This window comes from Anomalospiza imberbis, chromosome 3 (genome assembly GCF_031753505.1).
Source record: "Anomalospiza imberbis isolate Cuckoo-Finch-1a 21T00152 chromosome 3, ASM3175350v1, whole genome shotgun sequence".
NCBI lineage: Eukaryota > Metazoa > Chordata > Aves > Passeriformes > Viduidae > Anomalospiza > Anomalospiza imberbis.
This window is the reverse complement of record NC_089683.1, coordinates 62,758,285-62,785,555: the sequence shown is the minus strand read 5'-3', so window position 1 is coordinate 62,785,555 and position 27,271 is coordinate 62,758,285. Positions and strand designations below refer to the sequence as shown.

Below are 27,271 nucleotides of genomic sequence, written 5' to 3'. Positions count from 1 at the left end.
AAGACAGCAAACTCCACCACTGTGGCCCAGACTGCCTCCAATCTTGATATCCCCAGCTAGCTCACTGGCATTGGTTACCAGTAGATTCAGTAACACATCCCCTCTTGTAGGACTATAACCTGGCTCAAGAGGTTATAATGATGCCCACATCACTCCTGGGGGAAAAAGATGGTTTAGAACACTGTCAGAACACTGTCATTCCTTCATTGTGTGGAAATCTACTACAGTCCATGTGTTTTTATTTGATCTGTATCTGTATGAAAGTGGTAATAATGAAATGTGTCAAACATATCAGTTTTTGCCATCAGAGGAAAAGAAAGCAAACACTGTGTAGACATAGAAGAAGCATTTAACAGAGGCTGGTGCACAGTGAAAGCTATAATATTTGCCATTTCTGGCATTCTCTTTTACAGTTAGATACCTCCTCTGCTGCTGACAGCTCCATTCTCCATAGCCACAGAATCAGATTGGAGAAGCTGCTGTAGATTCACGAGTCCACCTAAAGTTATGCTGTGCTTTTCTGAGATGTGTGCACTGTTATAGAGGTTAAGTAAATCTGCTCTCAGACAGGCAAAGCTGATGGGGGCTCAGCAACATTTAGTTGCAGACATTGGGATGTTCAAAAGTAAAAGTACTTTGTAATTTTAAAATTGGCAGTGGTTTTAGATCATATTGATTATATTGCACTGTCTGGAGATCATCTACCCTTAGTTCTAACTCCAGACTTTCACATCTCATAAAATACATCCAAATTCTAGTTTGGCTCCTCTTATCTTATCCCTACATAACCTTGCAATATCCTTATAGTCCTCACATCTCATAAAATACATCCAAATTCTAGTTTGGCTCTTCTCATATTATCCCTACATAACCTTGCAATATCCTTATAGTCCTCGCAAGTTACCTGACCCTCCTTCCAGAGATGATAGATTCTCTTATTTTCCCCTAAATTCCAGACAAAGTTCTCTGTTTAATCAGGCTGGTATTTTTCCCTGATGACTTGTCTTTCTACCACTGGGGGCAGCCTGGTCCTAAATATTTAAAAGTTCCTTATTAAAGCACATCCAGCCTTTCTAAACTCCTTTGCACTTCAGAATTGACTACTGAACTGAAGGGACTACTGAAGAGACTCTGTCAATCAGTGTCTTAAACAGGCCAAAGTCTGCTCATTGGAAGTCCAAGGTGGAAGTTCTGCTGGTACCTCTCCTTATTTCACCCAATACTGAAACTCTAACATTTCCTGGCCACTATGTCCATGATAACTACTGACTACCAAATCACCCACCAGTCCTGTGTTCACAAATAACAGGTCTAATAGGACACCTTCTCTGGAAGGCTCATTTACCAGTTGTGTTAAGAAATTGCCTTCCATACACTCCAGGAACTTCCTAGATTGTTTCCTCTTTGCTGTGTTGTGTTTCCAGAAGACATCTGGCAAGCTGAAGTCACCCATGAATACAAGGGTCAGCAATCATGAGACTTCAGCTAACTGCTTGTAGAATGCCTCCTCTGTCTGTTCATCCTGGCTGGATGGAATATAACAACTCCCACCACCATGATGTCCACCCTGCTGACCTTCCCCCTGATCTTTGCCCATAGGCACGTGCAGTTTCACCCCACCACCTTTCCTGCTTTGCCTGTATCTTCTAAAGGGCTTATAGGTATCCACTGCAGCACTCCAGTCATGAGAGTCATCCCACCATATTTCCATGATAGCAAATAAATAATTTTCCTGTTGTACAATGGCTCCCAACTTGTTGTGCTTGCTGCTCATACTGTGTGCATTGGTGTAGATGCACTTCAGTTGGGCTAATGGTTTTGCCCTTGTAACAAGCCTGCTACCCCTAGACTGATCTCTAGTAGCCTGGTGTTATCCCTTTCCCCCTCTGAGCACGGTTTAATACCTCTCAATCAGCCCTGCTAATTCCTGAGCCATAGTTTCTGTAAGTCTGTCTTGACTGAGTTAAGAAAAATATCTATGGGGCAGGTGTGTTATAAAAATTTGTCCTGTATTGTAAGTGAAGTGGCTTTGTTGAAGATAATTATCACCTCACAGTGTAATGCTAAATGAGATATCTCAGGTTGGTTGAGAATTTAACCATACTGACATTTCAGGATTCAGCAGTGTATGTAATACTCCTAGTATTGACAGGATGGAGTGAGAAGATGCTATCAGACTTATGTTGTACTAGCTCTAGTCTATAAAAAAATAAATGTCTTACAATGAGGAAACAATAATTACCTCTGTTCTCTCATTTTTCAAAGACTAATAAGGAATGATAGTTTTCTCAATCGTTGCAAAAATATTTTTGAAAGAAACTATCTTAAAACTCAGAAGAGGAAGAGAGAAAAGAACTGATTTTTATGAAATAAGGAAATTTTTATAATAGAAAAAAACAGATGGCATTTTAACAACTATTTTGGCATAGATATCAATGTAGTATATGAAAAGCTAACATGATCTTATTTACAGACTTTCTTTGTTCCTTTGACTACAGTTAGAATAAAATACTTCATAAAATGCATTCTACTATCATTTTAATTGTTAGCAAGCAGAGTTGTCTGAAAATAGCTTTATACATACAGCTTATATACAACATGTACAGAAGCACAGTAACAGACACTTCCAAAATGTGCACATTGGGTTAGCAACGTGCCTAGTAAAGCTCCAGAAAGATTAACTAATTCCCCCACACCATGCTACAACAATTTGAAAGGAACTATATAAAATTTAGTTTACTTACTTGAAACAGACTTTGAATATTAGGTCTGGGAAATAATAAAGCAAAACCGTGCTGATTTCCTGACAAGAAGGAGTTATAGTCTACCTCTGAACACCTTCCCCTCACAACAAAAAGGAACAGACTGCAGCTTTCCATTCTGCCAGAAAGATGGTTCATGCTGTCCATACCACACACAGCAATTTAAGACATTGGGTGGAGAGCATCAATCAAACAGAAGCATCACATCTATTACAAATTACTACAAATTAGATTATTATTTTCCAGTAGTGAAAAATATCCTCTGGTAATGTCCACATCAAAAAAAATCATTTAGGAAATAAAAACCGCAATGGATTTCAAAGTTCTGTGAAAGGCTATGCAGTGTAGAAAGATTGTCAAACAAAATGGGGAGGAGGGAACCACAAAAACCTCAGCAGAAATAAACAGAAAACTTGATCACAGTCAATGATAAACATCAGGAATTGGCAAAGGAAGACTTTTAGCATTAGTGCTTTGCAGGTGTAAAATATTTGTGAGTGAAAAGGACTCGAGACTGATCAGAACAGCAGAATCCAAAACTTTGTCTGGCACCCAGGAAGAATTAGTGATATAAAATTAAAAAGTAGTTCTGAGAACATGTGGGCTCACACAAAACTAAGGCATGAAGAAAGAGAAGAGGCAAAATGAAGAAAAAGGAGGTTGAAGCAGTGTCAGGCAGTTATGGATGTGTACTGGTTCCAGCCAGAAAAGGGTTCATTTCTGCAGTAGTCAGGAGGGACATGACCAGGACCCCAAGGCTACTCTATACCACTTCATGCCAAAGCAGGGGGCAGGGGAGGGATGGGTTCCTTCCAGTCAGGCCAATGGTGAAGTGAGTGGTCCGGGTAGTGCTAAGTTCCCTATGGTAAGTGACTGCATGTGAATCCTTCACTTCTTGTTATTAATTTTTAAAACACTCTCTTATTAATATTGTTGTTACTACTGTTTGTTGCTTATTTCATTGCTGTTTCTAGCAAATTTTTATCATCTTAACCCTTGATATGTACCTTTTGTGCCTCCAATTTCTCCTCTCAATCCCACAGCAGGGGGAGGGAGAGAGGGAAGTGTGGAGTGAGACAGCAGCACATGGTTTGGAGTGTTCCAGTGAGAACACTAAATTGAGGAATTCCATTCCTAAACTATGACAAAATGACAGTTTTCTAAACCATTCCATATAGATTTACAAGTTCATGCTAATAACTCCTCTGTATAAATAATTCTAAGGAGCCACTGAAGTCACATGGCAACTGCAACCAGCTCGAGTAGGCCATATGGAGCCAGTAAACTGAACTTAATAAGTTTTCTCATTTGAATGCTGCATACCACTTTAACTACTTTACATTCTCCTATAGGTCTCACTGGCTGGTTGACATTAAGAACTTCAATCTGTTACTTTCCCTGTTGAGTGGTTACAACCAGGGATTTTTTATTTTTCCAGATAACTAGCTAGAACACTTACAGTTTACATCAATATAAGTTCTCATTTCTTTACAAATTTGGGTAGGGATATCACTAGTTTTGAAGAAAGAGGAATTGTGAAAGAAATTTTGAACTTCAGGTGGTTCAGAGAGTTACAAACACAACTAAATAAGTGCAAGTGTATTATTAAGGACAAAGATAACAATGAACTGATACACTGCATTAGCACTTCAGCTTTTGAAATTATAAGACTAGCAACTAATTCCAAAGTCCAATCTAAATTTCTAGTGTATTCTCTAGTATTCACCTTAGAGAAGTCACTGCATAAGTATAGGATACAGTGTTGTGACAGAGACAAATCTGTGCTGGAGCAGTTTCACCCAACTGTAAAGAAAAACATACTTTAAATTACATTTGGCTCATGAACCGACCATAAAAAAACTACTTCCACAAGGTGCCTTTATCTGCTATTACTGTCCCTTCTAAGACACTGTGAGCACCTTCTCTCTGGAGCTCAAATATGAAAGCTAACCTCTCACCTGGCTTGGGAATGATTATTTGTCAGATTCTATGACACTGTATAAGGGGGGGATTCAGCTCTGACACCCCCCTTCACACTTTTATGTGAACAGCCTTGTATAAGTAGCGGCAATAAGCTTCAGTCATTGTGTCTATTTGACTACCTGTGCTAACATGTGAGCTGATTAAAGAAAAAATAAATTAAAAATAAAAGTGTAATGGACTTCAAAATCCCTAACATTCTTAATCAGCAAAGCTAGCACACGCACCACAGAGCTAAAGTCATGCAAAATCTATTAAAGCAAAACATAAGCCTGGATCAATATTCAGTTAAAAATACATATTTTCATATCAGAAAATTTATACTTTTTAAAGCAATGTTTTATCAGATACACTGCTTTCCTTTATGTCAAACATTTATCAGCATCTCCTTTAAAGTACAGTATTATGCCAGTCAGTTTTGTTTTCACAATAAAACATACTCTTCACTTCCAAGAGTCAGACGATGCAAAACAACCTCAGATTGGCCAGAATTTAACAGAGCCTCTCTTCTGAGGACTGTCTAAGAACAAGAGCCAAAAGTGACTTACAAGCTACAAAGAAAAAGTTCAGATTTTTTTCAGAGTCAAAAATCACACTCATTAGATCATAATGACATTTCTTGTTTCAAGTTGTGCCCATTCAGTTGTGTCATGGTAGTTACTGTGTTCCTGGTATTGCTTTTCAGGGAAGTCATTTGAATGGCAGAAGAGTTGCACAAGTAGCTGGCAGATCTCTCTTTCTGAGCTTTCTTCCTGCAGCGGAGCTGGTTGTTGAAATGTCTTCTAAAACTCTCACTGAGGAAATACAGTGCAAATGGGTTGACACAAGAGTTGCAGAAGCTTAGCACTCGGGCCACTAAGGTAACAACCATATGTCCCATCGATGGATCAATCTTATCGTAATGAAAAGATCTGTACATGTATAGCACGTGGTTAGGAAACCAGCAGATAGCAAAGAAGCCAACGAAAACTAAAACAATTTTTGCCAGACGCTTCCGAGTTTCCATCTAAAAAGATGAAGATAATCCAAATGAACAACAATGAATAGAACTACCCCACATAATAGATTGAATTAAAATATGTAGCATTTTGCTATATTAGCTTCAGCAATTGTCAAGAGTAAGGCCAGCAAAAATGCTTCCTTCAGGACCTGAATGACTTTTGCTACCTCATTTACTTTCCTTTTCCTCTTTCAGTGAACTTTCTTAGCTGTTTGCAGTTACAGAAGGTTGCTCTTTCTACATGATACACACAGCAAGAGTGATTCATGACCCAAGGAAGCACTGGCTTTTAACCTGTACACATGCACCAAAAGATGTTATGAAACGTAACCTTTTCTGATAAGATCTCAGTGCTTGCTCAAAACTTAAATTTTAGTTAGAAAGCTGTTTAGAAATAGTTTCTGGCTTCAAAATCTAGAGATATCATGAGATAGACATTACTAGGGTGTTAGCTATACAGTGGTACTTATATCCCTGAAGGCCTCAGCTTGCACCTCTCTCCTTGGGAAACCACCAAAATTGTATTACACCATCCAAAGCATCTTAATTCCAGGGGAAGGTGAAAGGTTCTATTAATTGCAATAAGATCACAAAATGTACCTTAATTGCAGTGCTAAGCTATAACAGATTACATTGCAGATACTGAGAGTGGCTGAAAAGATGGCAGGATAGGAGCCTACACAGAGGTTCCAAACTAAGAGAGGGAGATAAACTGGCCAGGTAGAAGGCACCAAAGAGAGGCAGAAAGTTTCCCCATATTCCTCCTAAAACATTTGTTATGTATATCAAGCATGAAAGTTTTGTAGAGGAAGGAAAGTTTTCTACTTTGCTCAATTTTCTGGGGGGAAAAAAACCAAACAAGTGAATTTAATCTAACATTTTTTCAAAACCTGTGAAATTAATCTTTAAATTATTTTCTTGGGTCTATCTAAACAAAAAAGTTGGGAAATCAAAAAATATGGGAAAACCTTAACATTCAAATTTGATAGCATTTGCACTCAGATTGCAAGAGCAGACTAAAAGGTGCAGAAGTATAGTGTGAATATTATACTTGGCTTAAAGAAACATAAGCTGATAGCAATAGTCTGAATTTATTTCCTCTTGCTGGGAGATATGTAAGTTGACCAGAATTTTCTATTCTTCAGAGCCTCATAAATTAACAAAGAGAAGAAAAACTTAGAATGAAAAAATGTGTTCTTACTTTGAAAATACATGTGAGTTCAGAAATGTGGTATAAATTAAATATTGTTTCCATCCAGAGGGTTCAGCCAAAAGGCTCTCTATATTTCACAGGGAAATAAAATAATACATGAAGTGCTAATATGTATGCACTTTTGACAAGAAACAGACTAGAGCAGAAATGAAATGCTGCTCAAAAAGGACGTAAAGGAATGTAGTCTTTCTAAAAGAATGTGTGCATGCAAAGAGATTTCTGAGAGTATGATAGTAGTTTTCTAAATTACTGGCAGAGAAAACAATTCAAAACTATTTAAATGGTGTAAGTATTTTTCTCTATCAGTACTAATGCTTTTTTAAAGCAGCAGAGGCACTTTCACTGCGAAAGCTGTTGTTTGTACACATGTGTGTTCCTATTAATGTTACTAACGTATTGCTTCCTGTGCTTTATGGGGAAGATTGGCTTTGTCCAGCATTTTAAAATGCTTTGTCTCAAAGATATACAGAATCTATACCAAGAGTTTTATAGACACTCTAACAGAAAATATATTAGAAAAGTACAAGTTCAGTATTGTATCCAAGAAAGTAAAAAAAAAAAAAAAAAAAAAAAACAGTTAATGTTCTATGTTCACGTTTCCAGCACTCCTTCATCTGAAAAGAATCTCAGATCCCCTAAGTAAAGTTTTCCCTGCCTTTGTCAGTTTTCTCTTTTCCAAGCAAAAAGGGACAATTCTCAAAACATTCATGTAAGGTTTCTTTCCTAAAATGACTGCCTATAGAGACAGGTGAAGCTACCATCATTAACTACAAAAACATCAGTTCTCAGTAAGAATAGAAGTAATGGTTACAGTAATAGCACGTACAAACATGTACACCAATCTCATTTGCTGTTAGGAATGTGCATTCATAGCAGTGAATTTCTAATTTTCCTTGTTCATATTCATTTACATACTGGACTTAATATTAAGTGTGAAAACAAGGAAAATCTTGAGATAATCCTTGGTTTATTTCATGTGGAAACTGAACTAATACTTTGCAAAATCCAACAATTTGGATGTTATAATTCCTTGACTTTCATTTATAAGTGTATACAGCACACAATTTTTTTACCAGGATGTAAAATGCAAATTGCTTACCTGTCTTTTGGAATGCTCACTGTGTTCCCCAGGGATGTTGTGAGCACTTTTTATTAAACTCTTTGCAATATGATAGTAGTAGATAGTGATAATTACAAGAGGGACAAGGAAATACACAAGGAAAAGCAGCACAGAATGGATCTTTGGATGCATGTCATCTGTCATGGGGTATGGTATGCACGCTGTGAAAGTGGCATTATCTGTGTCATTGATGTGGGCCAGTTCGGAGAACACTGCTTCAGGAACTGCCAGGAGCATGGAGATTACCCAGATGGCAGTGGCTTTGAGACAGGTCCATAGCACTGCACTGGAGGTCTGGATGTCCATGGGATTTACAATTGCTTTATATCTGAAATTGATCAAAATGCAGATACAAATTAAAAGGTATTCAAATTCAACATGCAATCCACAAGCATACTTCAGATCTTTGATGAAAATAATGTAATTTTTTTTTCTTATTTGAAATGTCAAGGGGCTGGTAATCTTTCTTTAACTTCCATTCTATAAATCTCCACCTTTTTTGTATACACTCATCAGAGGAGGCAGAAGGAGACCTGGATACAACCTGTGGCTGTAGGTGCGAATTCTGTGCCAGTGTGGTGAAAATGAAGAATCAGCCATGGCTCTACACTTTGCTTCTCCAAATATCAGCAAATCTCCACATGTGCTTCCTACCTCCATACTCCACGTATACCAGCACATGCACACTTAGTGTTTCCTTCCTTCTTTCCTCAGCTCCTGAAACCCAGGGCTCTCTCTTGCTACCACCACAACTTTCCCACTCTAGGACACTCCCAGCCCCCCTCAGAGGAACATATGCATCTTTGTAAAGTCAGGCATATATGACTCCCAAGGACCTGTGCAGAAGTATTAATCTCTTACATAAAGTAAACATTTCCACATCAATAGCTGGAAGCTGCTGCTCTACACACTGCATTTTGCAAAACTGTTTCATAATGTATGATTGCATATAAACCTTTGTGGAATTGAAAATTTCATAGCCCCTGCAATGGAAACAAGACGAATTGCAGAGAATGGAAATATCACCCTGGAGTACAATAAAATAAATTAATAGAAGTAGACTTTGGTCAGGAATTCTTTTATTAAAAAAAAAAATCATTGCAGGAGGTGATACAAAGGCAAACTTTCCACAAGAAAGTGTAATTGTTATAAGGACAAATAGAATTTGAGAAAAATATTTCAAGGATACCTTAAAGTTTCACTTAGATTTTAAATTAATTTAATTTTTTTTAAGTGTAAGTAAATTATGCTTAAATGTTTTTATTAAAAACTAAATTTTAAACCAAACATTTTATTTTGTCTAAGCTGTGGCAATAGGGGAGCTCATGAGATTTTTCTTAAGTGCATTAATTTTTTTGTTTCTACTTTCAATTTGATTTGGGATGGCTGTGATTTTTTCTGAAAGAGCAGACATTTTGAGAAATGGAAAGAATTATTCTTCTTTAATATTCAAGGAAAAGTTTAACAGGATAAGGGGAGTCAGGAGAGATTCATACTCCAGGTACATAACTTTGTTCATCCTCAGGTGTTTGTAGTCTCTGGAGAAGTATGAATCACTTTCAAAGAGTGATTCAGATTTTAGGTGTATTAAATCACCCTCTAGGGTGCTTGTTTTTTTTCTCTATTAGATACATAATGAGCTTAGATCAAGGAGAACAGTAAGTTAGAAGCCTCTACTTTGTGATAAAATTCCCTATCCATGTATGTAGATAGATATACATTATGCATAAATACATACAGATATGAGCAAGTGTCTAAATACTTACCAAGGATTAGTTTATATGTAAATATAATGTGGTTGCTGAAGGGAATGCTGATAAACGGAGCTGTGATCCATATACCCTTTACGGCTAATTTGCAGGTCCTGACAGGTAGTTCACAGCCCCTCAACACCTTAAGCAGAAGTTTGCAACTGGCTATGCCATGAAAGTGTCTGGAACAGAGCTCTGTAACAGTACCCAAGGAAGCCTTTCCTTCAGAGAATATGTAAGTCAAAATGTGCTTTGGAGTTGTCTTTCTCAGGTGTGTGATAAATTGTTTGATCATTAAATAACAAAAAAAAAAAAAAAAAAAAAAAAGGCTATTAATGTCCATATCCTCTCTAAATTCAGAGAGAGAATTTTTACTGTATTTTCACCCCTATCATGGAGTAGAAAACAAAACTCAGCAAACTGTCTCTGTTAATTTTTATATACCATTTCTGCTAACACACAGTGAGAAATTCCCTAGACACCAAGGTGTAAAGAAAGCCTTTATACTGCCACAGGAAGGACAGAAGTTTCTGCACAAAGCATGGATACTCCCCAGCACAAACTGTGACCTTATTATTCAATAATTGCTTCCTATTTCTGTCTGCCTTTATTTCATTACATAAAGACAGACCCTCTATTTTTGACGTGATGTCAAGTCCTTACATCTGCTCATTTTTTAAAAAGTTTGCATTCTTAGGGAAGAGCCGATTTGGGGATTTTGGGATACGGGGAGGAAATTGGATAAAAACAATGTTTTGTAGTACAGCTTCTTTTCCTCTCCTTTTCCATTCCATCACTTCAAAATATTTTGACCACAGTTCTATGACCCAAATAAATGACCATGTCACAAATAATTGTTTTAGCAGCAAGTTGGCCTAATTAATCTCTAAATGGAAGACTTTTTCAGAAGTCTTTACATTAGTAGAAGATGTGACATATATTTGTACTTTGGCATATATTGCTGTTTCAGCAGATAGTATGTTTTTCTCTGAGCCATAACTTACTCCAAGTGGAAAGGCATTGAAGCAGAGTGCCCTTTTTCACAAAAGAGATGAGTTTAGCACACACGAAAAAAAAGCTTCTTTCATTCAGCTTGCTACTTTACTGACTACAAGGTGGCATTCTTCCTAGGAGTCAGCCTTTCACAGTACTCAGTGTCAAGAAAAATGCACTGTGTTTTACAAAAAAACTGTCATCTTGTTTATATCTTTAAAAAGCTATAGAGTGAAAAGAAACAGGTTACAGATAAAATAAAATATAAAATATAAACTGAGTGCAATGAGAAGCTCCAAAGTGAAAAAACAACCTCTTCCTTTGTATAAAACCTGTGTAAGGCTAAAATATGCTACCAACCATTCAAATTACAAACACCATATTTTCCATCAGTAAAACCAATGTCAGTAAATTATACTAATTGTGCAAATTAGTCAAATTAGTAAGTAAATTCATCTTTTCTTTTACTTCACTGATGAAAAAAGAGCAAATTATAAGTTGCCATGAAGTTCAGGAAATAATTATAAACATGCATTTGGTTTTAATTAAAAGCTGTCATGTAAATTCTGTCTTTCTATATCCTCTATCATTATGACTGCTGACAAAGGGACCCCAACTCAGGAAGCCCTTTCTATCCTTGGAGCTGTGGTTTCTTCCAACAGACACAAACACAAACTTGTCCATTCTCCTTCAGCAGATTTTCTTTTTGTATAGTCTTTTTTTCCATTTTAAAGCAATCTCCTCCCTTCTACACAATCCCAAAATAAATTCATGAGAAGAATGTCCTCTTTCTCCAGAGGTATAACATTTTTCTACCTTCTAAACTCCAATCTATTTTATCTACTTCTCCTAATCTTTGTTTTCAAAAACATTCTGAAGTTATTTCTCAGCTCCAAATTAGAATGGAAAGCTCTACTCCTGATTCTGCTGCATCCACTATGTTCCACAATGTTGTTTCCCTCTCACACAGCTGATTTCAAAAAAAGGTGCTGCTTTACTAGACCTATGCTGTCCTTCCTTTGGTTCCTACCTCTTTTTCTAGAGTACTTTGTTGTGATGACCTTAAAAAAAACTAACAAGAAAACCCCTAAACAACTAGTCAATACTTAGGCAGCCACTGGAAAATAGCCTACCAGTCTACCCAGATTAGCCTAAATATCTCTTTGCTCTTTTGATTCTGCATGGTGTCTTGTCATTTCTAAAAGTCCTTCAGGTCAAGGACTTTCTTCTTGTTGCTGTTTATATAGTACCTGTCACAAATAGGACCCTAATTTATCATCTAATTTCCTACATGACATCACAATGAAAATAAATATAATGAAGTTTCAGAAGCCAGGCAGTAACATAATTCAGGCAGGGAAGTTTCACATTACTTTTTTTTAATTTTCATTTTAATCCTGGAACGGGAGGGGTTAGTATTATTTGCCTCATTATAAATAAGCTTTCTAAAGTGATGTTGCTGTGTAACTGCATTTCCTGCAAACTAGAGTAATTTATCAAAACCATTCATATGGTAGTCTTTTATTGTGTCCCTGCATGGTGCTTTCAAACACAAAAATTTTAACAACATAAGAGCTTATATCTGAAAAGGAAACCTGGTTGTATAATCAGTATTTGTTAAAAATACCCTTATCATGTACTGTTGAAGTCCACTCAACTACAGTACAATGAAATTTTGGATGGGACCAAAGCCCTTTTCCTTGTATGGGCAGTTCAATTGGCTCAACTCCAGCTGAATCATTAAGAGGACAACAATTTATCTAGCTGAAAACATTGTGGGATCATTTTATCATTTGATTTAAGATGAGCATTGTTATATTTTATTCTTAATAATTCTTGAAATGTAAAGTACATTTCTCTCTTTTTTCAGGTAACATCAATATTTTTATTCTGAGCTTATCTCTGGAGAGCAGAGAATTGCATTCACTCAGGAATGAGCATCTCTGAGGTCTGATAGTGAATGTAATGAACAGTATTTGAAATGCAGACTAGAAGACCATGTGTTAACACACTTAAAGTCAATGACAATGACATGTGTTCTGTGTTTCTCAGGGGGAAAATCTTAAGATTTTCCTAAGTGGAAAAAGTTTTCCACTCTGTAAAAATACACTATTGAGCCAAAAACTATCAATAACAGCTCAACACTTGTTGATGATTTCTCCACCTTGAAAAGAATCAAACCAGAAGTTTCCCAGGATGGTGGAAGGGTTTTTTTCTGCATGAAGTGTATTACCTGTCCTGTCCACCCAGCGTTTCAGAGGAGAAATTTTCTCTTTCCTTTTCATTTTTTCTTCTCTTTCCAATTCTGCTACTTGCTATTTGCCTCATATTAGCTAACTATGCTTCTTACAAGCTCATGCAAATCTTGCAATGCCAGCTCATTGCCTGCAATCTGGACTTTACTTCTACTTCTCCAAAGCCATTCATTTTTATCTGCACTAGTTACAAGCACAAGTTAAAAGTACCATAATTAATTTGTTCAATTCTTCGCCTGAAATCAATACTAGTAAGTTGTTTCACCAGATGTTATTCAGAAAAGTTCATATATTTGAGTATTTCCACTAAATTTATATTTAAGTTTGATAATTTCAAGTCGCTGATGAACATGTTTTAACATATCTTAAGACAGACTAATAGGTCTTCATTAGAGTTGCAGTTTCTCAAAGTCTCTACTGTGAAAAGGAGGAGAGAGGAGAACCAAATCTAATAAAGATGCTACATCCGTATGAGCAAACTAAACAGTGCCATAGTCTATATTTAGGCCTGGAGGCCAAGTGGCATTGGCCAAACATCCATGACTATTTAATTAATCTCATTAATTGCCCAGTACAAGACCACCACATCCAAACAAATTAGGCACTTTACACTTCTGTTGGTAATGGCCACTGGGCTTGTGTTTATTCCTGAATCATGCCAAGAAGTTGTTTAGAGAATACCGATTGACCCAGGTCAAAACCACATCATGGACCTCTACAAATCCATCTTGACAAGTGTCTGACTGCCAGTCCTCAGTCCCATGCTCTGCTACTGTTGAATTTGGGTTTGTGCATATATAGATAGATAAACACAGACATGTGTACGTGCATAAAAAAGACACCACACACTTTCAGGCACCTGAAAACATTATCCAGAAGCCTTACACAATGGCTGGCCCACCCCAACCCACGATGCCCATTCTTTCTTGACTTTTAAAATAAGCAAGCAGTTGTATTTCCCTGCTATGTGCGCCAGGAGCTCCCCAGATTGCACCTACTCTGTTTGCACATAAGCTTCATTTACAATCCTGAAACTAAGCACAGCCAAGCTGAGGAGTCTGATCTCAAAGCTATGTTTAAATAATGGTTGGGGCACACCAAAGTCATCACCCTTCACAAAACTGCCATGGCAAAGGCAGCTCTGGCATGTGCCTCTTCAGGCCCAAAGTGGGGCCAGCCATGATGCCAGGGTGTCTGGAAGCCATTGCCCAGGCTGCTAGACAGTGGCTCAAAATTAACATTTCACCTGTGAGGAGAGAACTTTATTCTTAGGCCACTGCATCACACAAGCAACTGTATATACTATTTCCCAGGAGGAAGCATAAGGAAGCTTAGCATATATATTCTCTTGGCTTCTATCACCTTTCTGGATTATTAATCATATTCCAACATTAATTTGGAATTCTGGACTTTGGATTCCACTCAGGAGGAGTGGATAGGATGAAGGGAAAGTCAGTACCTAGGCTAGATATTAGGCATTGCAATGTGCAGCCTGCACAAGCTTAGGTACTTTCTGGCTTTTCCCCCTAGTTTTCTGTTCTCCTTTTCAAAAAATGTAGAAAACCACAACTAACCTTGTTTAATTCTTTCAGGGTTTATAGTCTCAATCCTGAAGGGTCTAAGGATTTTGAGAAAAGAGAAATCCATTTCCCATTTCAAATAAGTGTGATCCAAATCCCATAGATACCCCAACCTTTAGACTTATGAGACAGAGTTGCATGCTATCTGCATATTTGCTATGTGCTTACTGCATGTCTCTCAGCAAAAATATCTATACATACTTGAATGAAAAAGATGTCATAAAATCATCACTGCTGAATCAGGAGGTCAATAAAAATATCAATTACAGAAACTAGAGTGCCTGAAAGAAGAAATCCCAAGTGTAAAATATACTTAGTGCCAGTTTATAAAATTTTTGTTGTTACAAAACAATTCCTCCCATTTCATTGATGAATTCAGTCATAACCCAGACCACAGCAGATATCATACTGTTGTGAAGAACATTACATGGTCAGATGATTTTTAGAAATGTTACAAACTAGGAAGAATTAAATAACCAAACCCCTATTAATATATCTAGGACAGACTTAGATTTTCCCATTTGAGAATCTAGACCCTAAATCTCTAATTTCTAGATTCAAAAATCATCAAGTTCATTCACTTGCTCCAGTATTATCATCTAAAAGCTCTACTCTCACTTTTAAACACATTTCCAGTTCAATTTTATTTGCAATTTCTGATCTTTGTCTGCCCTGAAATCAGTATTGATGGAAAATAAACAAGTACACACCATGGTAAAAAAAAAAAAAAAAAAAAGGAATATAAAACATTATAGAGGGAAAAGTTAATGTAGTAATCCTTAAAATACATTTAATCAAACAAATTTGGAGCCAAAACATAAGCATGAAACTATTCTTAAAAAAATACTATGAAAAGCAGTTGGAAAAAAATGAAACAGTGTGTGGAATAATCATGTGAAGGAAAAAAAAATTATATGAGATATAATGACAACATATCAGAATAACTCATTTATCTCCTGTTTGCACACACACCACAATTTTATTTTGATACAGGCTCATACAAATCTGGAAATACACAAATCTACATGTAGCAGATGCAGTTATGAAAAGCTTATGTGGACTGTTTGTCTTGTGGTTATTTTCTCTGATACCTGAAAATTGTGTCAATTCCAAAATATTCTTCTCTTCAATGGCACCAAAGTAGCATTCCTCTTATTTCTACAAATTTAATAAACTTGTAAGAACTTACTTGCTATTTGTAATTACACTGTCAAATTACACTGAATCTCAGCATGGCTTAGAAGTTGCTAGTGGAACATGTTTAGACCTAGGGATTATGACTGCAAATACTTTGTTTCATTAATACATATAAAAACCCATAAAAAAATTTTGCATCAGAAATATATAGTCTGGTTCTGCAGCAGAACTCATATCATAAATAACAAGTTCTTCCGTAATTCAACAATTTAAAATGAAGATTCAATAAATTATCCCTTTCAGAAAAATACTGAAGAGTTACATCACACTGCACACATATACAGAGATGTATTATTTATTCTCTAACAAACTTACCATGTGAAATCTTTTCCCTAGACAAAGCATTGGTAGAACATACTTGATCTTTGACATCATTTCTGAGGAACTTCTAAATGCTGACTTGAGAATTCCAGCATTCCAATTCGTATTAACCCATTGCAGTGTGATAGATAGGGGAAGCATGTATCACATTATGCTGAGGGGCAAACAAATAAAATAAATTAATGGTGATATACATGCTCATTAAGAATTGGGCTGGATCTGCTGTTTAGCAGCTATTTTGTCTGTCACAGACACAGGCTTTTACTGAATAGCTCAAAGAAGCAGGAAACAGGAGGTTTGAAGCTGTTTCTCCGTGTTTAGGCTGCAGCCTACAAAAGGCAATCTAAACACCAGCATTTGCAATAGTTAAAGTTGCTTCTGCCAGCACAACACAGGCACTGCATTGATCACTGACTGGGATAAACACCACAGTCATTACTCCCTTCACCATCCTCAATCTAAGCTGTTTCTGTATGGGTTGGACAGTCCAGACAGGACATGCACAAACGCAGGAGTTTAACAGATGCATGTGTCTGTATGAAGTTTGAGTAACAGTTGCCTAACTTGGCAGGAAAATGTTATTTGCTGAGAAATCCTTTTCAGCTGTGAAAAGACAGTCACAAGAGGAACTTCTCCAACAGCTGATTTGAATTGCCTGGCTTGGACAATATTACCCTAGAATAGTTAATGCCTTAACCTACTCCAGACATAAAAATCTTTCTAGACTGTTGGGCAGGGAGTGGTTCTACCATCTGTTTTTCTGGAATATTTTACATAGTATTCCTTTTATCTGCATAAGATGGATATAAATTAATTGGAAAATTATTGGGTGGGGACAGGCCTCATAGTTTAATTTGACAAAGGTTTTCTGGGAAGCTTTATTTTGAGAGTCAAGCTCGCATATAGGAACTAAAAGGCAAGTTGAAAAAATGTGACAGATAAAGCTTGCCAAAGCTCTCTTAAATTTCTTTTGCGTTGTCTGTTATTGCATAATTATAACCATACTGCTATAGCCTACAGTGAGAGAAACATCTGCACCATCATTTAGTTTAATGCACTTCACTAATTCATTCATTCAATACTTTTACCTCAAGTGTTAGGGTATCTAAAATATATACTTCTAGAATCTCATAGTTCTACTTGGTCCATGTATTTTTGTTTTCCCATCCACTGTATACAGCTAAGGCATTGTTTTTCACTTACAATCTTCCATTTTACCTTTGATTATTTTTTCTTTATTCTTTGGTTAATTATAAGTAATTTTCATTATGTCGTTTAATACTATTTTCCTCATAAGGACTCCTTAGTTCCTGAATATCAGCTATCAGAGCTCAAAAGGAAATCATGTCCTGCTTTACCTGATCCACTACATGTAATCAGAAAGGAGAATTTTATATTTTTTCATTTATATTTTTCAATACAGTCATTGTATTTCAGACTGAATCAGCATCTGCCATAATAAAAGAAGAAACTAAAAATAAATTCTGAGAAAAATAAAAAGTTTTCATTAAAGCAATATTACTAATTAAAAAACCCAAAGAAGTTACTAGGGCAGCTTTTCACACTTCAGAACATTTCAGAAGTTCCCAAAAAAAGGAGATAATAGATCAGTAAACTGAGCCAAAACAGATTTTGCTATCAGATGTCATCAGAAGTCAGCACACAGTGCAAACATGCAAAAAACACTTTTGATTTTTTTACAATACAGATTGCAGTCTTCCAAATCAATAAAGAAAAAAATAGAAGGCACAAATAGTTTGGCTATGAAAATCTATAGAATACATTTTAAGCATCTCGGGCACTATATTTAGCTATTTAAGTATGAATTTAAATTTTCTAACTGTTACCTGTTAACCAAGTATTTGTCTCAAAGGTGTCTTTATGTCACATTACTGAGGAAGAAAGCAAATACGGTGCTATTCCAAATGTATTAGGGGGAGTTCAGCTTTGCTGTCTCCATTAGAGTGCAGCAGAACTGCATTAGAGCTAACACATTTAAATGTTTCATTAGAAATAAAATTCAGTGTAGGAAAAGAAACAGAATTAACTTTAATCCTATTTTTACAGATCGCTCAAAAAATGAGGCATAAATAACAGTTAAAGAGAAAAGGAAAGATTATGTGGGACAAGTCTAAAGCTGTTAGAAGGGGCTGCTATTTATTCCTCCAAAGGCTATTCACTTGTGTTGGTACCACACAATAATGCAGTAATGCCAGAAGTGCACATTGTAGCACCCAGTCTTAATTCACTGCCCCCAGAGCTGTTCACACCAAGGTTAAAATGCCATCCAGACCTCTACCTCTGAAAAGCACCCTGGAAACACCTTTCCATACCTCCCAGATTAAGTTCTTGCCCTACTTAGCTTCCTTCCCATGCACAAAACAGCAAGATCCCTCACCCTGAGAATAAGATGAGGAGCTCTATTGGCCCAGTTTGACTTTTGAGCTAAATGTATGGTCCATTGTGGACACAAATTGGAAAAACACTTCATGCAGCAGTAAGCAAGTTCATTGGATGGTTCAAGTCAGGTTCATCCCTGGCTTCTACCCTTTTTGCAGTGAGGAGATGGTGGCACATATTTCCTTCATGTGTGTCATGCTGCAGTCCCTCTGGCAAACGCTTCTCACTCCTTTATTTTTATCCTTCTTATCAAAGATGACACCAAGTCCTGAGATGTTTTCATCAACAGCCATTAACCCTTGCCAAAACTACAGTCCACGGACTCTGGAGAAACAAGCTCATCAAGGCCTAATTTTTCAATTCTTGTCCCATCACATCTTTAGGAAGTGCATCCCTGGCCATCATGCACCAGCTCTGGGCACTTCCAGGGTGTACTGAGTACTATTGGGAGTGTTCTGTCCTACACTCCCCTTAGTTCCCCTTGCGTTTTTTGGTACATTTTTGTCTTTCGGCCCTCTTCCTTTTCCTCATTTGTCATCCAGTCTGTTTTCTCTTTCTGTTTCCCACCCTCTCTTTTTTCTTTGGTTTTATAAACAAGAGAAATATTAAGATTTGTAGAGGTGGTCTGGTTTCTCCACAATAGAGAAAACTCAGTGGCCATGAGGGGCAGGGCTGCTGTCCCTACATATCTTGTGTGGCAGTGAGAAAGGACAGCTGGCTCAGCAGCACATCTCCTGTGGCTGCCTTCTCCATCCCATAGGAGAGGGAGATTGCATCCTGCTCTGACACCAAAACCCTGTACCACCAGTGCCACCATTGCTACATCTCTGCTGCCACCATCCCCACCTGCCCCACTGACCTCCCACCCCTCTCTGCCCCAAGACGTGTGGGGCTGCAGCAGGGCACCACTCCCCACACCTGGCAGCCAGACCTCCAGGAGCTCTGGGCTGGGAAGAACCAGCTGCTATTCCTGTGATGGAGATGGGCAACCTCAGGCAGATATGCTGCTAAATTCCATCTGCATGGACGGGAAGTCTGGAAAGTAATGTTTAAAATTCCATATGACATTTGTACACACACACAAAAACCCCCAAACTAAAACTCAAATAATCTCAATACAAGATAATGAAGCTTTCCAAATAAAAGGTGCATGTTCGTCACAATGAAACATTACTGATGCTGAGGAGGACTTCTGTGGCAAAAAAAAAAAATCTTTATGAAATCCAGCAACTTAAGAAAATATATATATGCAATTTTATACTACTACTTTTACTAAAGTAGTAGTACTTTTAGTACTACTAAAAGTACTACTTTTTCTTCCTTCAGTTTGTTGGCAACAATCATTCAGAGTTTGTAGCTTCCCTAGCCACTTCTGTTAAATGTATCACACATAAGGAAATTGTTATGCAGAATTTCCACATAAAAACATCAGTATTAGTTCGACTGTGGAAACCAAGACAACCTCCCTTATTCTAATTTACACAGGCATGCTCCAAAGAATCCTAGGTATTCCTAAATCTGTTCTTTAGTGTAATCAATGTCTGGCATTCTATACAGTCTCCTGGTTACAAGAAGCAAAAAGCAGGAAGGGCTTTAATTACCCTATATTAAAAAGTACTTTGAACATTACCTGTGAAAGAAAGGGCCACTAAGAAGACATTGTGTACCAGACCAAATACTGGATTATAATGGAGCCCTCTTGATGACATCACTGCTTACATCCTACCCTAGATTCACTTATCTGGAGAAAACACTACTCACAACCAGACCTGACCTCTTCAGCACCTCTTGTGTGCAGGATGCAGCCAACACTTCTGATCTGCCAGCATAACCACCCACAACTGATCTAGTTACAACACACATTAGAATCTGGCTACAGATTAGTGCCACAGAAACCCCTCCACACCAGTGCCTCCCCTCTAGTTCAACACAAGTGTTGTACAAAGAGCAGATTTGTCTCCAACCCAGACACCACTGAAAGTTCAGCCAGCTTCACTCAGCACTCTCCGGGGCCCTAGGAGACTGGTCTCTGAAGTCAGTGGAAGATCTTCTGACTGTAAAGTAAAAGCTTTTTGTTCTCAGTGACCTCAAATAAAACTACAAGTTTAAAGAAACACTGTAAATTCCTAGTATAACCATTTATGACATTGGCATTTACTGTGGAGTCCAGAATGCTGGAGAAATGTATTTATTATGAGCTTATTTGGTCTCAGCACACAAACTGTAACTGTTTTTTAGTATGTACAATTCTAGATGCATTAAGCATAAGCAGAGTCATTATTATAAATTCTTGACTCTTTACTGATATAAAAAGAGGGATACAAAATTATCTGGAAAAATCAAACAGTGAATATTCCAAAGCTATATAAAAAGCAAATGAATGAATCCTTAAACATTAAATCACCAGCATTCCCTCACATTACATTTCTCTAGAGAAATTATCTCCACTAACTTCTTCCCTTTTCAAATAAGATGTACACCACAGGACACTAAGGAGTCGAAATAGAGCAGAAAGAGAACTGCAGGGTTTCCTTGGATCTGTAAGGACAGATTTTGAAATACTATTTAACTGAGGTAATCAGAGAGTTACAGGTGTTCATTTTAATATACTTTTTGCAAGAAGCTCTTCTTTAAAACCATAATCCATTTTCACAAGTTACAGTCTTTATAGACAAATATGTTAGGTCCTGATTCAAATAGAACTGAAATTAATGTTCACTGAAGACTACCCTCAAGTGAAATCAAACAATGGATTGAATTAGCTAAAGAAAAAAAAACAACAGAAAATAAAGGATTAAAAGTTTTAAACACTAACATTAACATCTTAAACATTACTTTAAGTGTGAAGATGTATTTCTAAACTCAACTCTTCACATCATGCACCAACATAACAAAGGGGCTCAGTTCAAAACCCAACAAAAGAAAATGGGTGAATTTCTATGGAGAAGGAATTAAACATTTTCATTTCTGGCCAAAAAAAATTGCTTATATAGAAAAATAATTTCATATAATTTAAATTTGCAATTACACTGCAAGGTTTTGTCTTTCAGAGCCTGAAGCATAGTCCTACAGCCACTCAGTTGCTATAAATGCCTTAAGTATCCATTCACAGTAACTGGGAGGAAAAACTGGGGATCCAGCTCTTTGTTTCTTCCTAATTTGACAAGTACTGGAGATAAAACTGTTACTTTCTAGTTTGTTGGGGGGTATTGCCTTTTTTTTTTTTTCTTCTTCTCTAAAAGTTCAGAAGACAATAAGAATAGTTTGAACAAAAGTTTAAGACTGACAATTCAAACAGAGCAATTTGGTGTCACTGAATTCCCAAAAGCTAAGCTAGTTCTGGCAGTCACCTCTGGTAACCTGCTCTCCTACTAAGGCACAGACACACATAATACACACTTGTGTACACCTTCTCAGCAGAAAGAAATAAACTGATTTAAAATACATTTGTGCCTAACTTGGTTTGAGACACTCACTGCCTGTGGACACAACATTGTGACTTGGCAAGGGTCTTATCTAGCATCTAAAACCTTATTCTAATTAATAAAATTCCAATATATGGACTGTTACAGGACCATCCCAGAGGTGCAGAAGACAGGGCTAAACTCAATTCTTGCAGCTGACACCCTGCAAGCTAGGGACCAGGCACAGCCATTTCCAGATACCCTTTAACTTCAGTTAGTACCACCTGCCATCACTCAGTGAGGGAAGAAGAAGCATGGGCACCTCACAGGTTGCAATTAAGGGATTGCAAACCAGGGATGCCTTATCTAGAGAGGTGCTTTACCTTTCATCCAGCCTTAGCCCAAGTTGCAGAGAGATGAAGTGGCAGTCCAACTTTCCTACCTGTCAGCACTGAGGGCGGTGAGAGTGAAGACAGAGACACCAACAGAGGTCAGCTGGATGACAGGGATGAGCTTGCAGCCCACTTCTCCAAAAAGCCACTCTTCAGAGAAATACCGGGAGGCATCCACAGGCACACAGGTCACTAGCAGGAGCAGATCACCAGCAGCGAGGCTGGAGATGAAGATGTTGGGCACACTTCTCATGGCGCTGCTGGAAATGAAGATCTTCATGAGGGTGATGTTGCCCAGCAAGCCGACAGTGATGATGAGCAGGTAAAGAGAAGGGATCACACAGCGGATGATGAACATGGCCGTGCCTCTCCCCGGGGACAGCAGGGCTGTGTCGGGCACCAGGCGGACACTCCCATTCGCCCCGATGGGCATTGCTGCGAGCTCGGGCGGGGGCTCCGGCTCCATCCTACAGGTTCGCGTGCGCTGAAGGTCTCCAGTGCAAAGTGCAGTGGGAGCCACAGGAAAGCTTCACCTCTCTGCAAGTCAATTAACTTTCCCCGCCTTCCCTACTGCCTTTCTTCCTACCCCTTCTTTGCCGAGTTTTCTTCCTTAAGAAATGCAGAGGAATGTCCGCCGGTGCAGTGGCCGGGAAGGGAAATAAAAACTCCCGTGCGCTGTCCCTCGGCTCTTCGGACAAGCCTCTCCTGGTGGGCAGGAGATCCTGAGCCTGGGGGCAGAGAATGCCGTCGGGACAGCCTCCCCCAGGAGCGCACTCGGCGCGCCGCCGCGGCGAAGGCGCGGTCCGGCCGCCGCCCCCGCGGCGCCGCCTGCGCTGTCCAGCGGCGCGGGTGCTGGCCGGGCCGCGGCACCGGGGGCGGGGGCGAGGCGCAGAGCGAACCCGCTCCTCACTCCGCTGCACCGGCTTATACCTGGTAGCGGGAGGGGCCGCCCCGCCCCGCCCCTCCTCCTGCGAGCGCCTGTGCCCTCGCCCCAGCCCCGCGCCGCCGAGGTGGATCTTGCGGGGAAGGGAGAGGCGGATCCCGGAGCCGCCCGCCGTTGTCCCGCGGGAGCCCCTGAGCGCGATGGGCACGACGTGGTGAGTGGGAGGGGAGAGGGAAGCCTCTCTCCCCGCCGCTGCCCACCGCAAAGCAGCCCCCGCCAGGCTGTGCCCGGCAAACCGGAGAGCTGTCCGACACGTCGGACAGAACGCAGGATCGCCTCCGGAAACTCGTCTTTCAGCATCTTAGGTGAAACCACAGTGCTTTGAAACGCAGAGTGGCAGGGAGCGAGGGGCGTGAGAATGAAGAGATTTTATTCCTGACATCCAGCTGTGGGTTGCGCATAGATCTTACTCAAAGACATCAGCTGTTTTTAAAGTTTTAAGGTTTGATTTGTGAAGCTGCATTTCACAGTGGTCTCGACTATGGAAAGGGGGACAGGTGATGTGTTTTATCCATGACTTACTCTGCAAGTGATATAACAGAGTGGAGAATGAATTTTGTTTGCCTCTTTGAAGAGTAGAATTTGTCTCTAATGTTTCTTGTTTTTCAGTCTGGTGTCTTTTACTTCCGAGTGTCTGCACATATATAGGCTTTCCAAACAGCTCCATCTGTTTCCAGCAGAAGCCATGAATGTAGGTAGCTGTGTAAATATGCTGGAAGACAGGCAGACCCGTTGGATTGAAGTTTCCAAGATAAAATGTTAAGGTAGTATAACAGCATTGTCCAGTAACATGTTCTGCAGACTGATTCCTTTATTTCTTTTTCTCAAAAGAGAGTATTCATGAGCTTGTAGAGAACTAAGTTGTTCATATTACTACAGCAGTTCTCTTGAAGCTCTATGAGTTTATGACAGGTCTATGGAGAATCTGACCACTGAAATATCAGAAGCAAAGCATGTCACATATGCATGACCTGTCCATGGCATGCTGTCTAGTGTAGGAATTAAATCAGCAATTATTTCTTAAATAAACTTTTACTAAGATTATCAAAAAAAAAAAAAAAAGAATTAATGTTTCTTTAAACTTACGCTTCTCTGTATCTATTCATTGATCGACATGACTCTTCTCAAATCCCTAAATATATATGTTAAAGTTGTGTAAATTACTGATTCATATAATGCTGAGTAATTTGTTTGAACGCAAACAGTGCTAGGCCTCAGAAAGGATCAGGCTAGATGCTTCACCTTTACCACTAAGCAGCTCATCAGAATCATCACAGAGCTCCTCTGGAAGTGATTCTTGTTACTGATCAAGTTCCTTCCACACGGTTTTAAATTCAGCTATGCTCCCTCTAAGGCAGCCTTACTGATGGCTTACATATTTATATAAATATGCTGTGACCATCTATTTTGTTGAGCATATGTGAAATTTTCTAAGACCAACAATAGTCATGTTTCTGTTAACACTCCAAATCTCTCATTTTGGTTACCATTGGCTGGATCCAATATGAGTCTCTAACTCTGCGAGTTTAACACTGTGAGTATGGTCCTTTTGCTAATTTGTTTGCAAATGGGTTTCTGTATCAGCAGACAATATGATTCCCTTTGGGAGAATAGTTTAAATTCAACTTGTCTTTAATATTGATTTTCTTGGGACAAGAGGAAGTTGAGTCTTTTTGCATGAGTATCAACAAAAAAAAAAAACCACTTTAAAAACTTCTGTTGATATAAACTTATTGCAGTTTGCATGGAGAGAGGTGAGACCCCTTGCTTTTTGTTTCACAACACTACCACTCCTACTGCTGCCTTTCAGGAGAATTGCTTCTATCCTAGTGAATTTTATTTGTCCTTTAGTCCACAGGATGGAATTCCTAAGGTTGAAGAATTAGAAACATTTATAGTGGAAATTTACATTCCTGATTTTTATCAGTACTTGATTTTATCTACTCCACATTTTTTAGAACTCTAACAGCAAGGAAATAAGCTTTGAAGAAAGTGAGTGGCTCCAGCTCAGGGAAACCAGAAAGTTAGATAATGCTTCAACTGCAGTATGAATATAATTCAACCAGTTATTATATTCAACCAGTATGAATATAATTTCCTGCAGAGGTAAAAAGGCGTGTGTGGGGAGGATCCACAGAGCCTGACATAAACCAGTTGAATTCAGATCTCCACATACAAACTGTTCATCATTCTCTTTTCAAACAAGAGTCCAATCATGCCTAGATGTTATTTCAGATTACAGCCTAGAGACAATTTCATTGTGCAGCTCTGACAGTACTTGGCACAAGAGTGAGGGAGAGAGTGCCATAGGTGAATCTTCCCAGTGGGAAAGAAACTGCACAGGCACAATTAGCCACCACAGATGGAGTGCATGTGGGAGTGCAACACCATAGGGGAGGAACCATAACAACTTGGAACCATGAGAGGGAAAACTTCTTCATCAGTAATTCCCAAATGTAGCAATTCATAATCAGCTCATGTAGGAATGAGGAACTCCACATATCTCACAAACACCCTCTACTGAGAAGTGGGTCTGACAGGAAAAAACACTCTTTTTACACATTTGTGCAGCTCAAGGCTCTTGATAATTCCAGAGCTAATTCCAGATTTGCATATCACAACATGTGTAGTCCCATGAAGAGCTAAGCGTATCTGCCACCAAAACGACCTGCAGTAAGTAGCCTTTAAATAAGTATGTGTACTTGGACATTAAATGAAAACTGGGTTCAAAGGAAGCCTTGGCAGTGATCATGTTTGAAGGCCTGATCATCAGTCAAATTTTAAAAAGAAGCAAAGCAACAACCAAGGAACAAATACTACCTGAATTTAAAGACTGAGCATTAGGAACCAACCCTTCAAGAAATTTTGTAATATCACACATTATACCAGTAGATACAGCTAGAAAGTGAGCGTGCATTGTAGCAGAGAGTGACTTCTTCCAGGCAGTCAAATGTACAATAACCTAAAGTAACTCATGTGGGCTTTTTTTTTGTTATTTCAATAGAAGCTTTCTTATTGAATGGAGGGAACTCTGCAGACCAAAATGGAAATTCAGGTGCTTCTAGCACTAGACAAAGCTGGAAAGCTGGCAGAAGTGGCTTTCTTCAATATTCATGCAAGTTCTCTTTTGGGAAACAAAAGCTTATCCTATTGATACCAATTCAATTTTTGTACCATTTTCATGATGCTGATTTTTATTTGTGGCACAAGGGTAACAGGTGCCGTTACATTTAACCACATTAATAAAGGAATGAATTGGGTGCTTAAAGTTAAACATGCAGGTCATCCCTCTAACCACAACTGTAGCTTTATGCATGCATTTAGTTTCCATTTGTTTTACTGTATTCATTCAGTAGGACTTCAACTCATTAAAAGGTTAAAGAGCACACCATTGAGCTGCAAACTGGAGTCAAAATCCAGGCTTTAGACTCACTTAGAAACAAATGTGATATCAACATCTTCCATCCCATTTGTCCATGATAGAAAACTAACAGACAGCTGCTCCTACAGATTCAAAACAAATAATGATTTTCTGTCAAGGAAGTCTCAAGGAATGGCTTGAGTTCTCTCAGCAGACTGCACTCAAAAGGACTGCACAATGCCAGCTTACTCTACTTCCATCTCAAGTTATTCTCCTAATATGGTGTTAAGAAGCACATTATTGAACACACATGACAAAAGAAAAACATTGCTATTAGTTCCTCCTAGTGCGAAGATAATGGGATTCCTGTGCTTGAGCTCACATGACACTGGAGTCACTTCAAAAAAAAGGGACAATTTTATTGTGGGCCCATTCATCACACTCAGTGGGGTTTTACTACAGACACCCATGGGGTTTGTATTTGGTTCATCTGACAACCTCTCCAGAATTAATTTTTATTTCAATGCAGCTGTATTCCTTATGTGCTGATAGAAAAAAATCAGAGCATTGCCAGCTAAGTCTTCTTTAGCACCTTCATC

The 27,271-nt window shown here is 38.5% G+C and overlaps 1 protein-coding gene across 1 annotated transcript; it reads right to left on the bottom strand.

Annotated features, from left to right (window-relative positions):
• Positions 1 to 3,024: 3,024 nt before the first annotated feature.
• NMBR (neuromedin B receptor) lies at positions 3,025 to 23,143 on the bottom strand. The gene is made up of 3 exons (XM_068184767.1): positions 22,419 to 23,143; positions 8,055 to 8,403; positions 3,025 to 5,748 (listed from the first exon to the last, which is right to left on the bottom strand). The coding sequence occupies exons 1-3, from the start codon at positions 22,832 to 22,834 to the stop codon at positions 5,347 to 5,349; spliced, it is 1,167 nt and encodes a 388-aa protein (XP_068040868.1). The 5' UTR covers positions 22,835 to 23,143; the 3' UTR covers positions 3,025 to 5,346.
• Between the last annotated feature and the right edge of the window lie 4,128 nt (positions 23,144 to 27,271).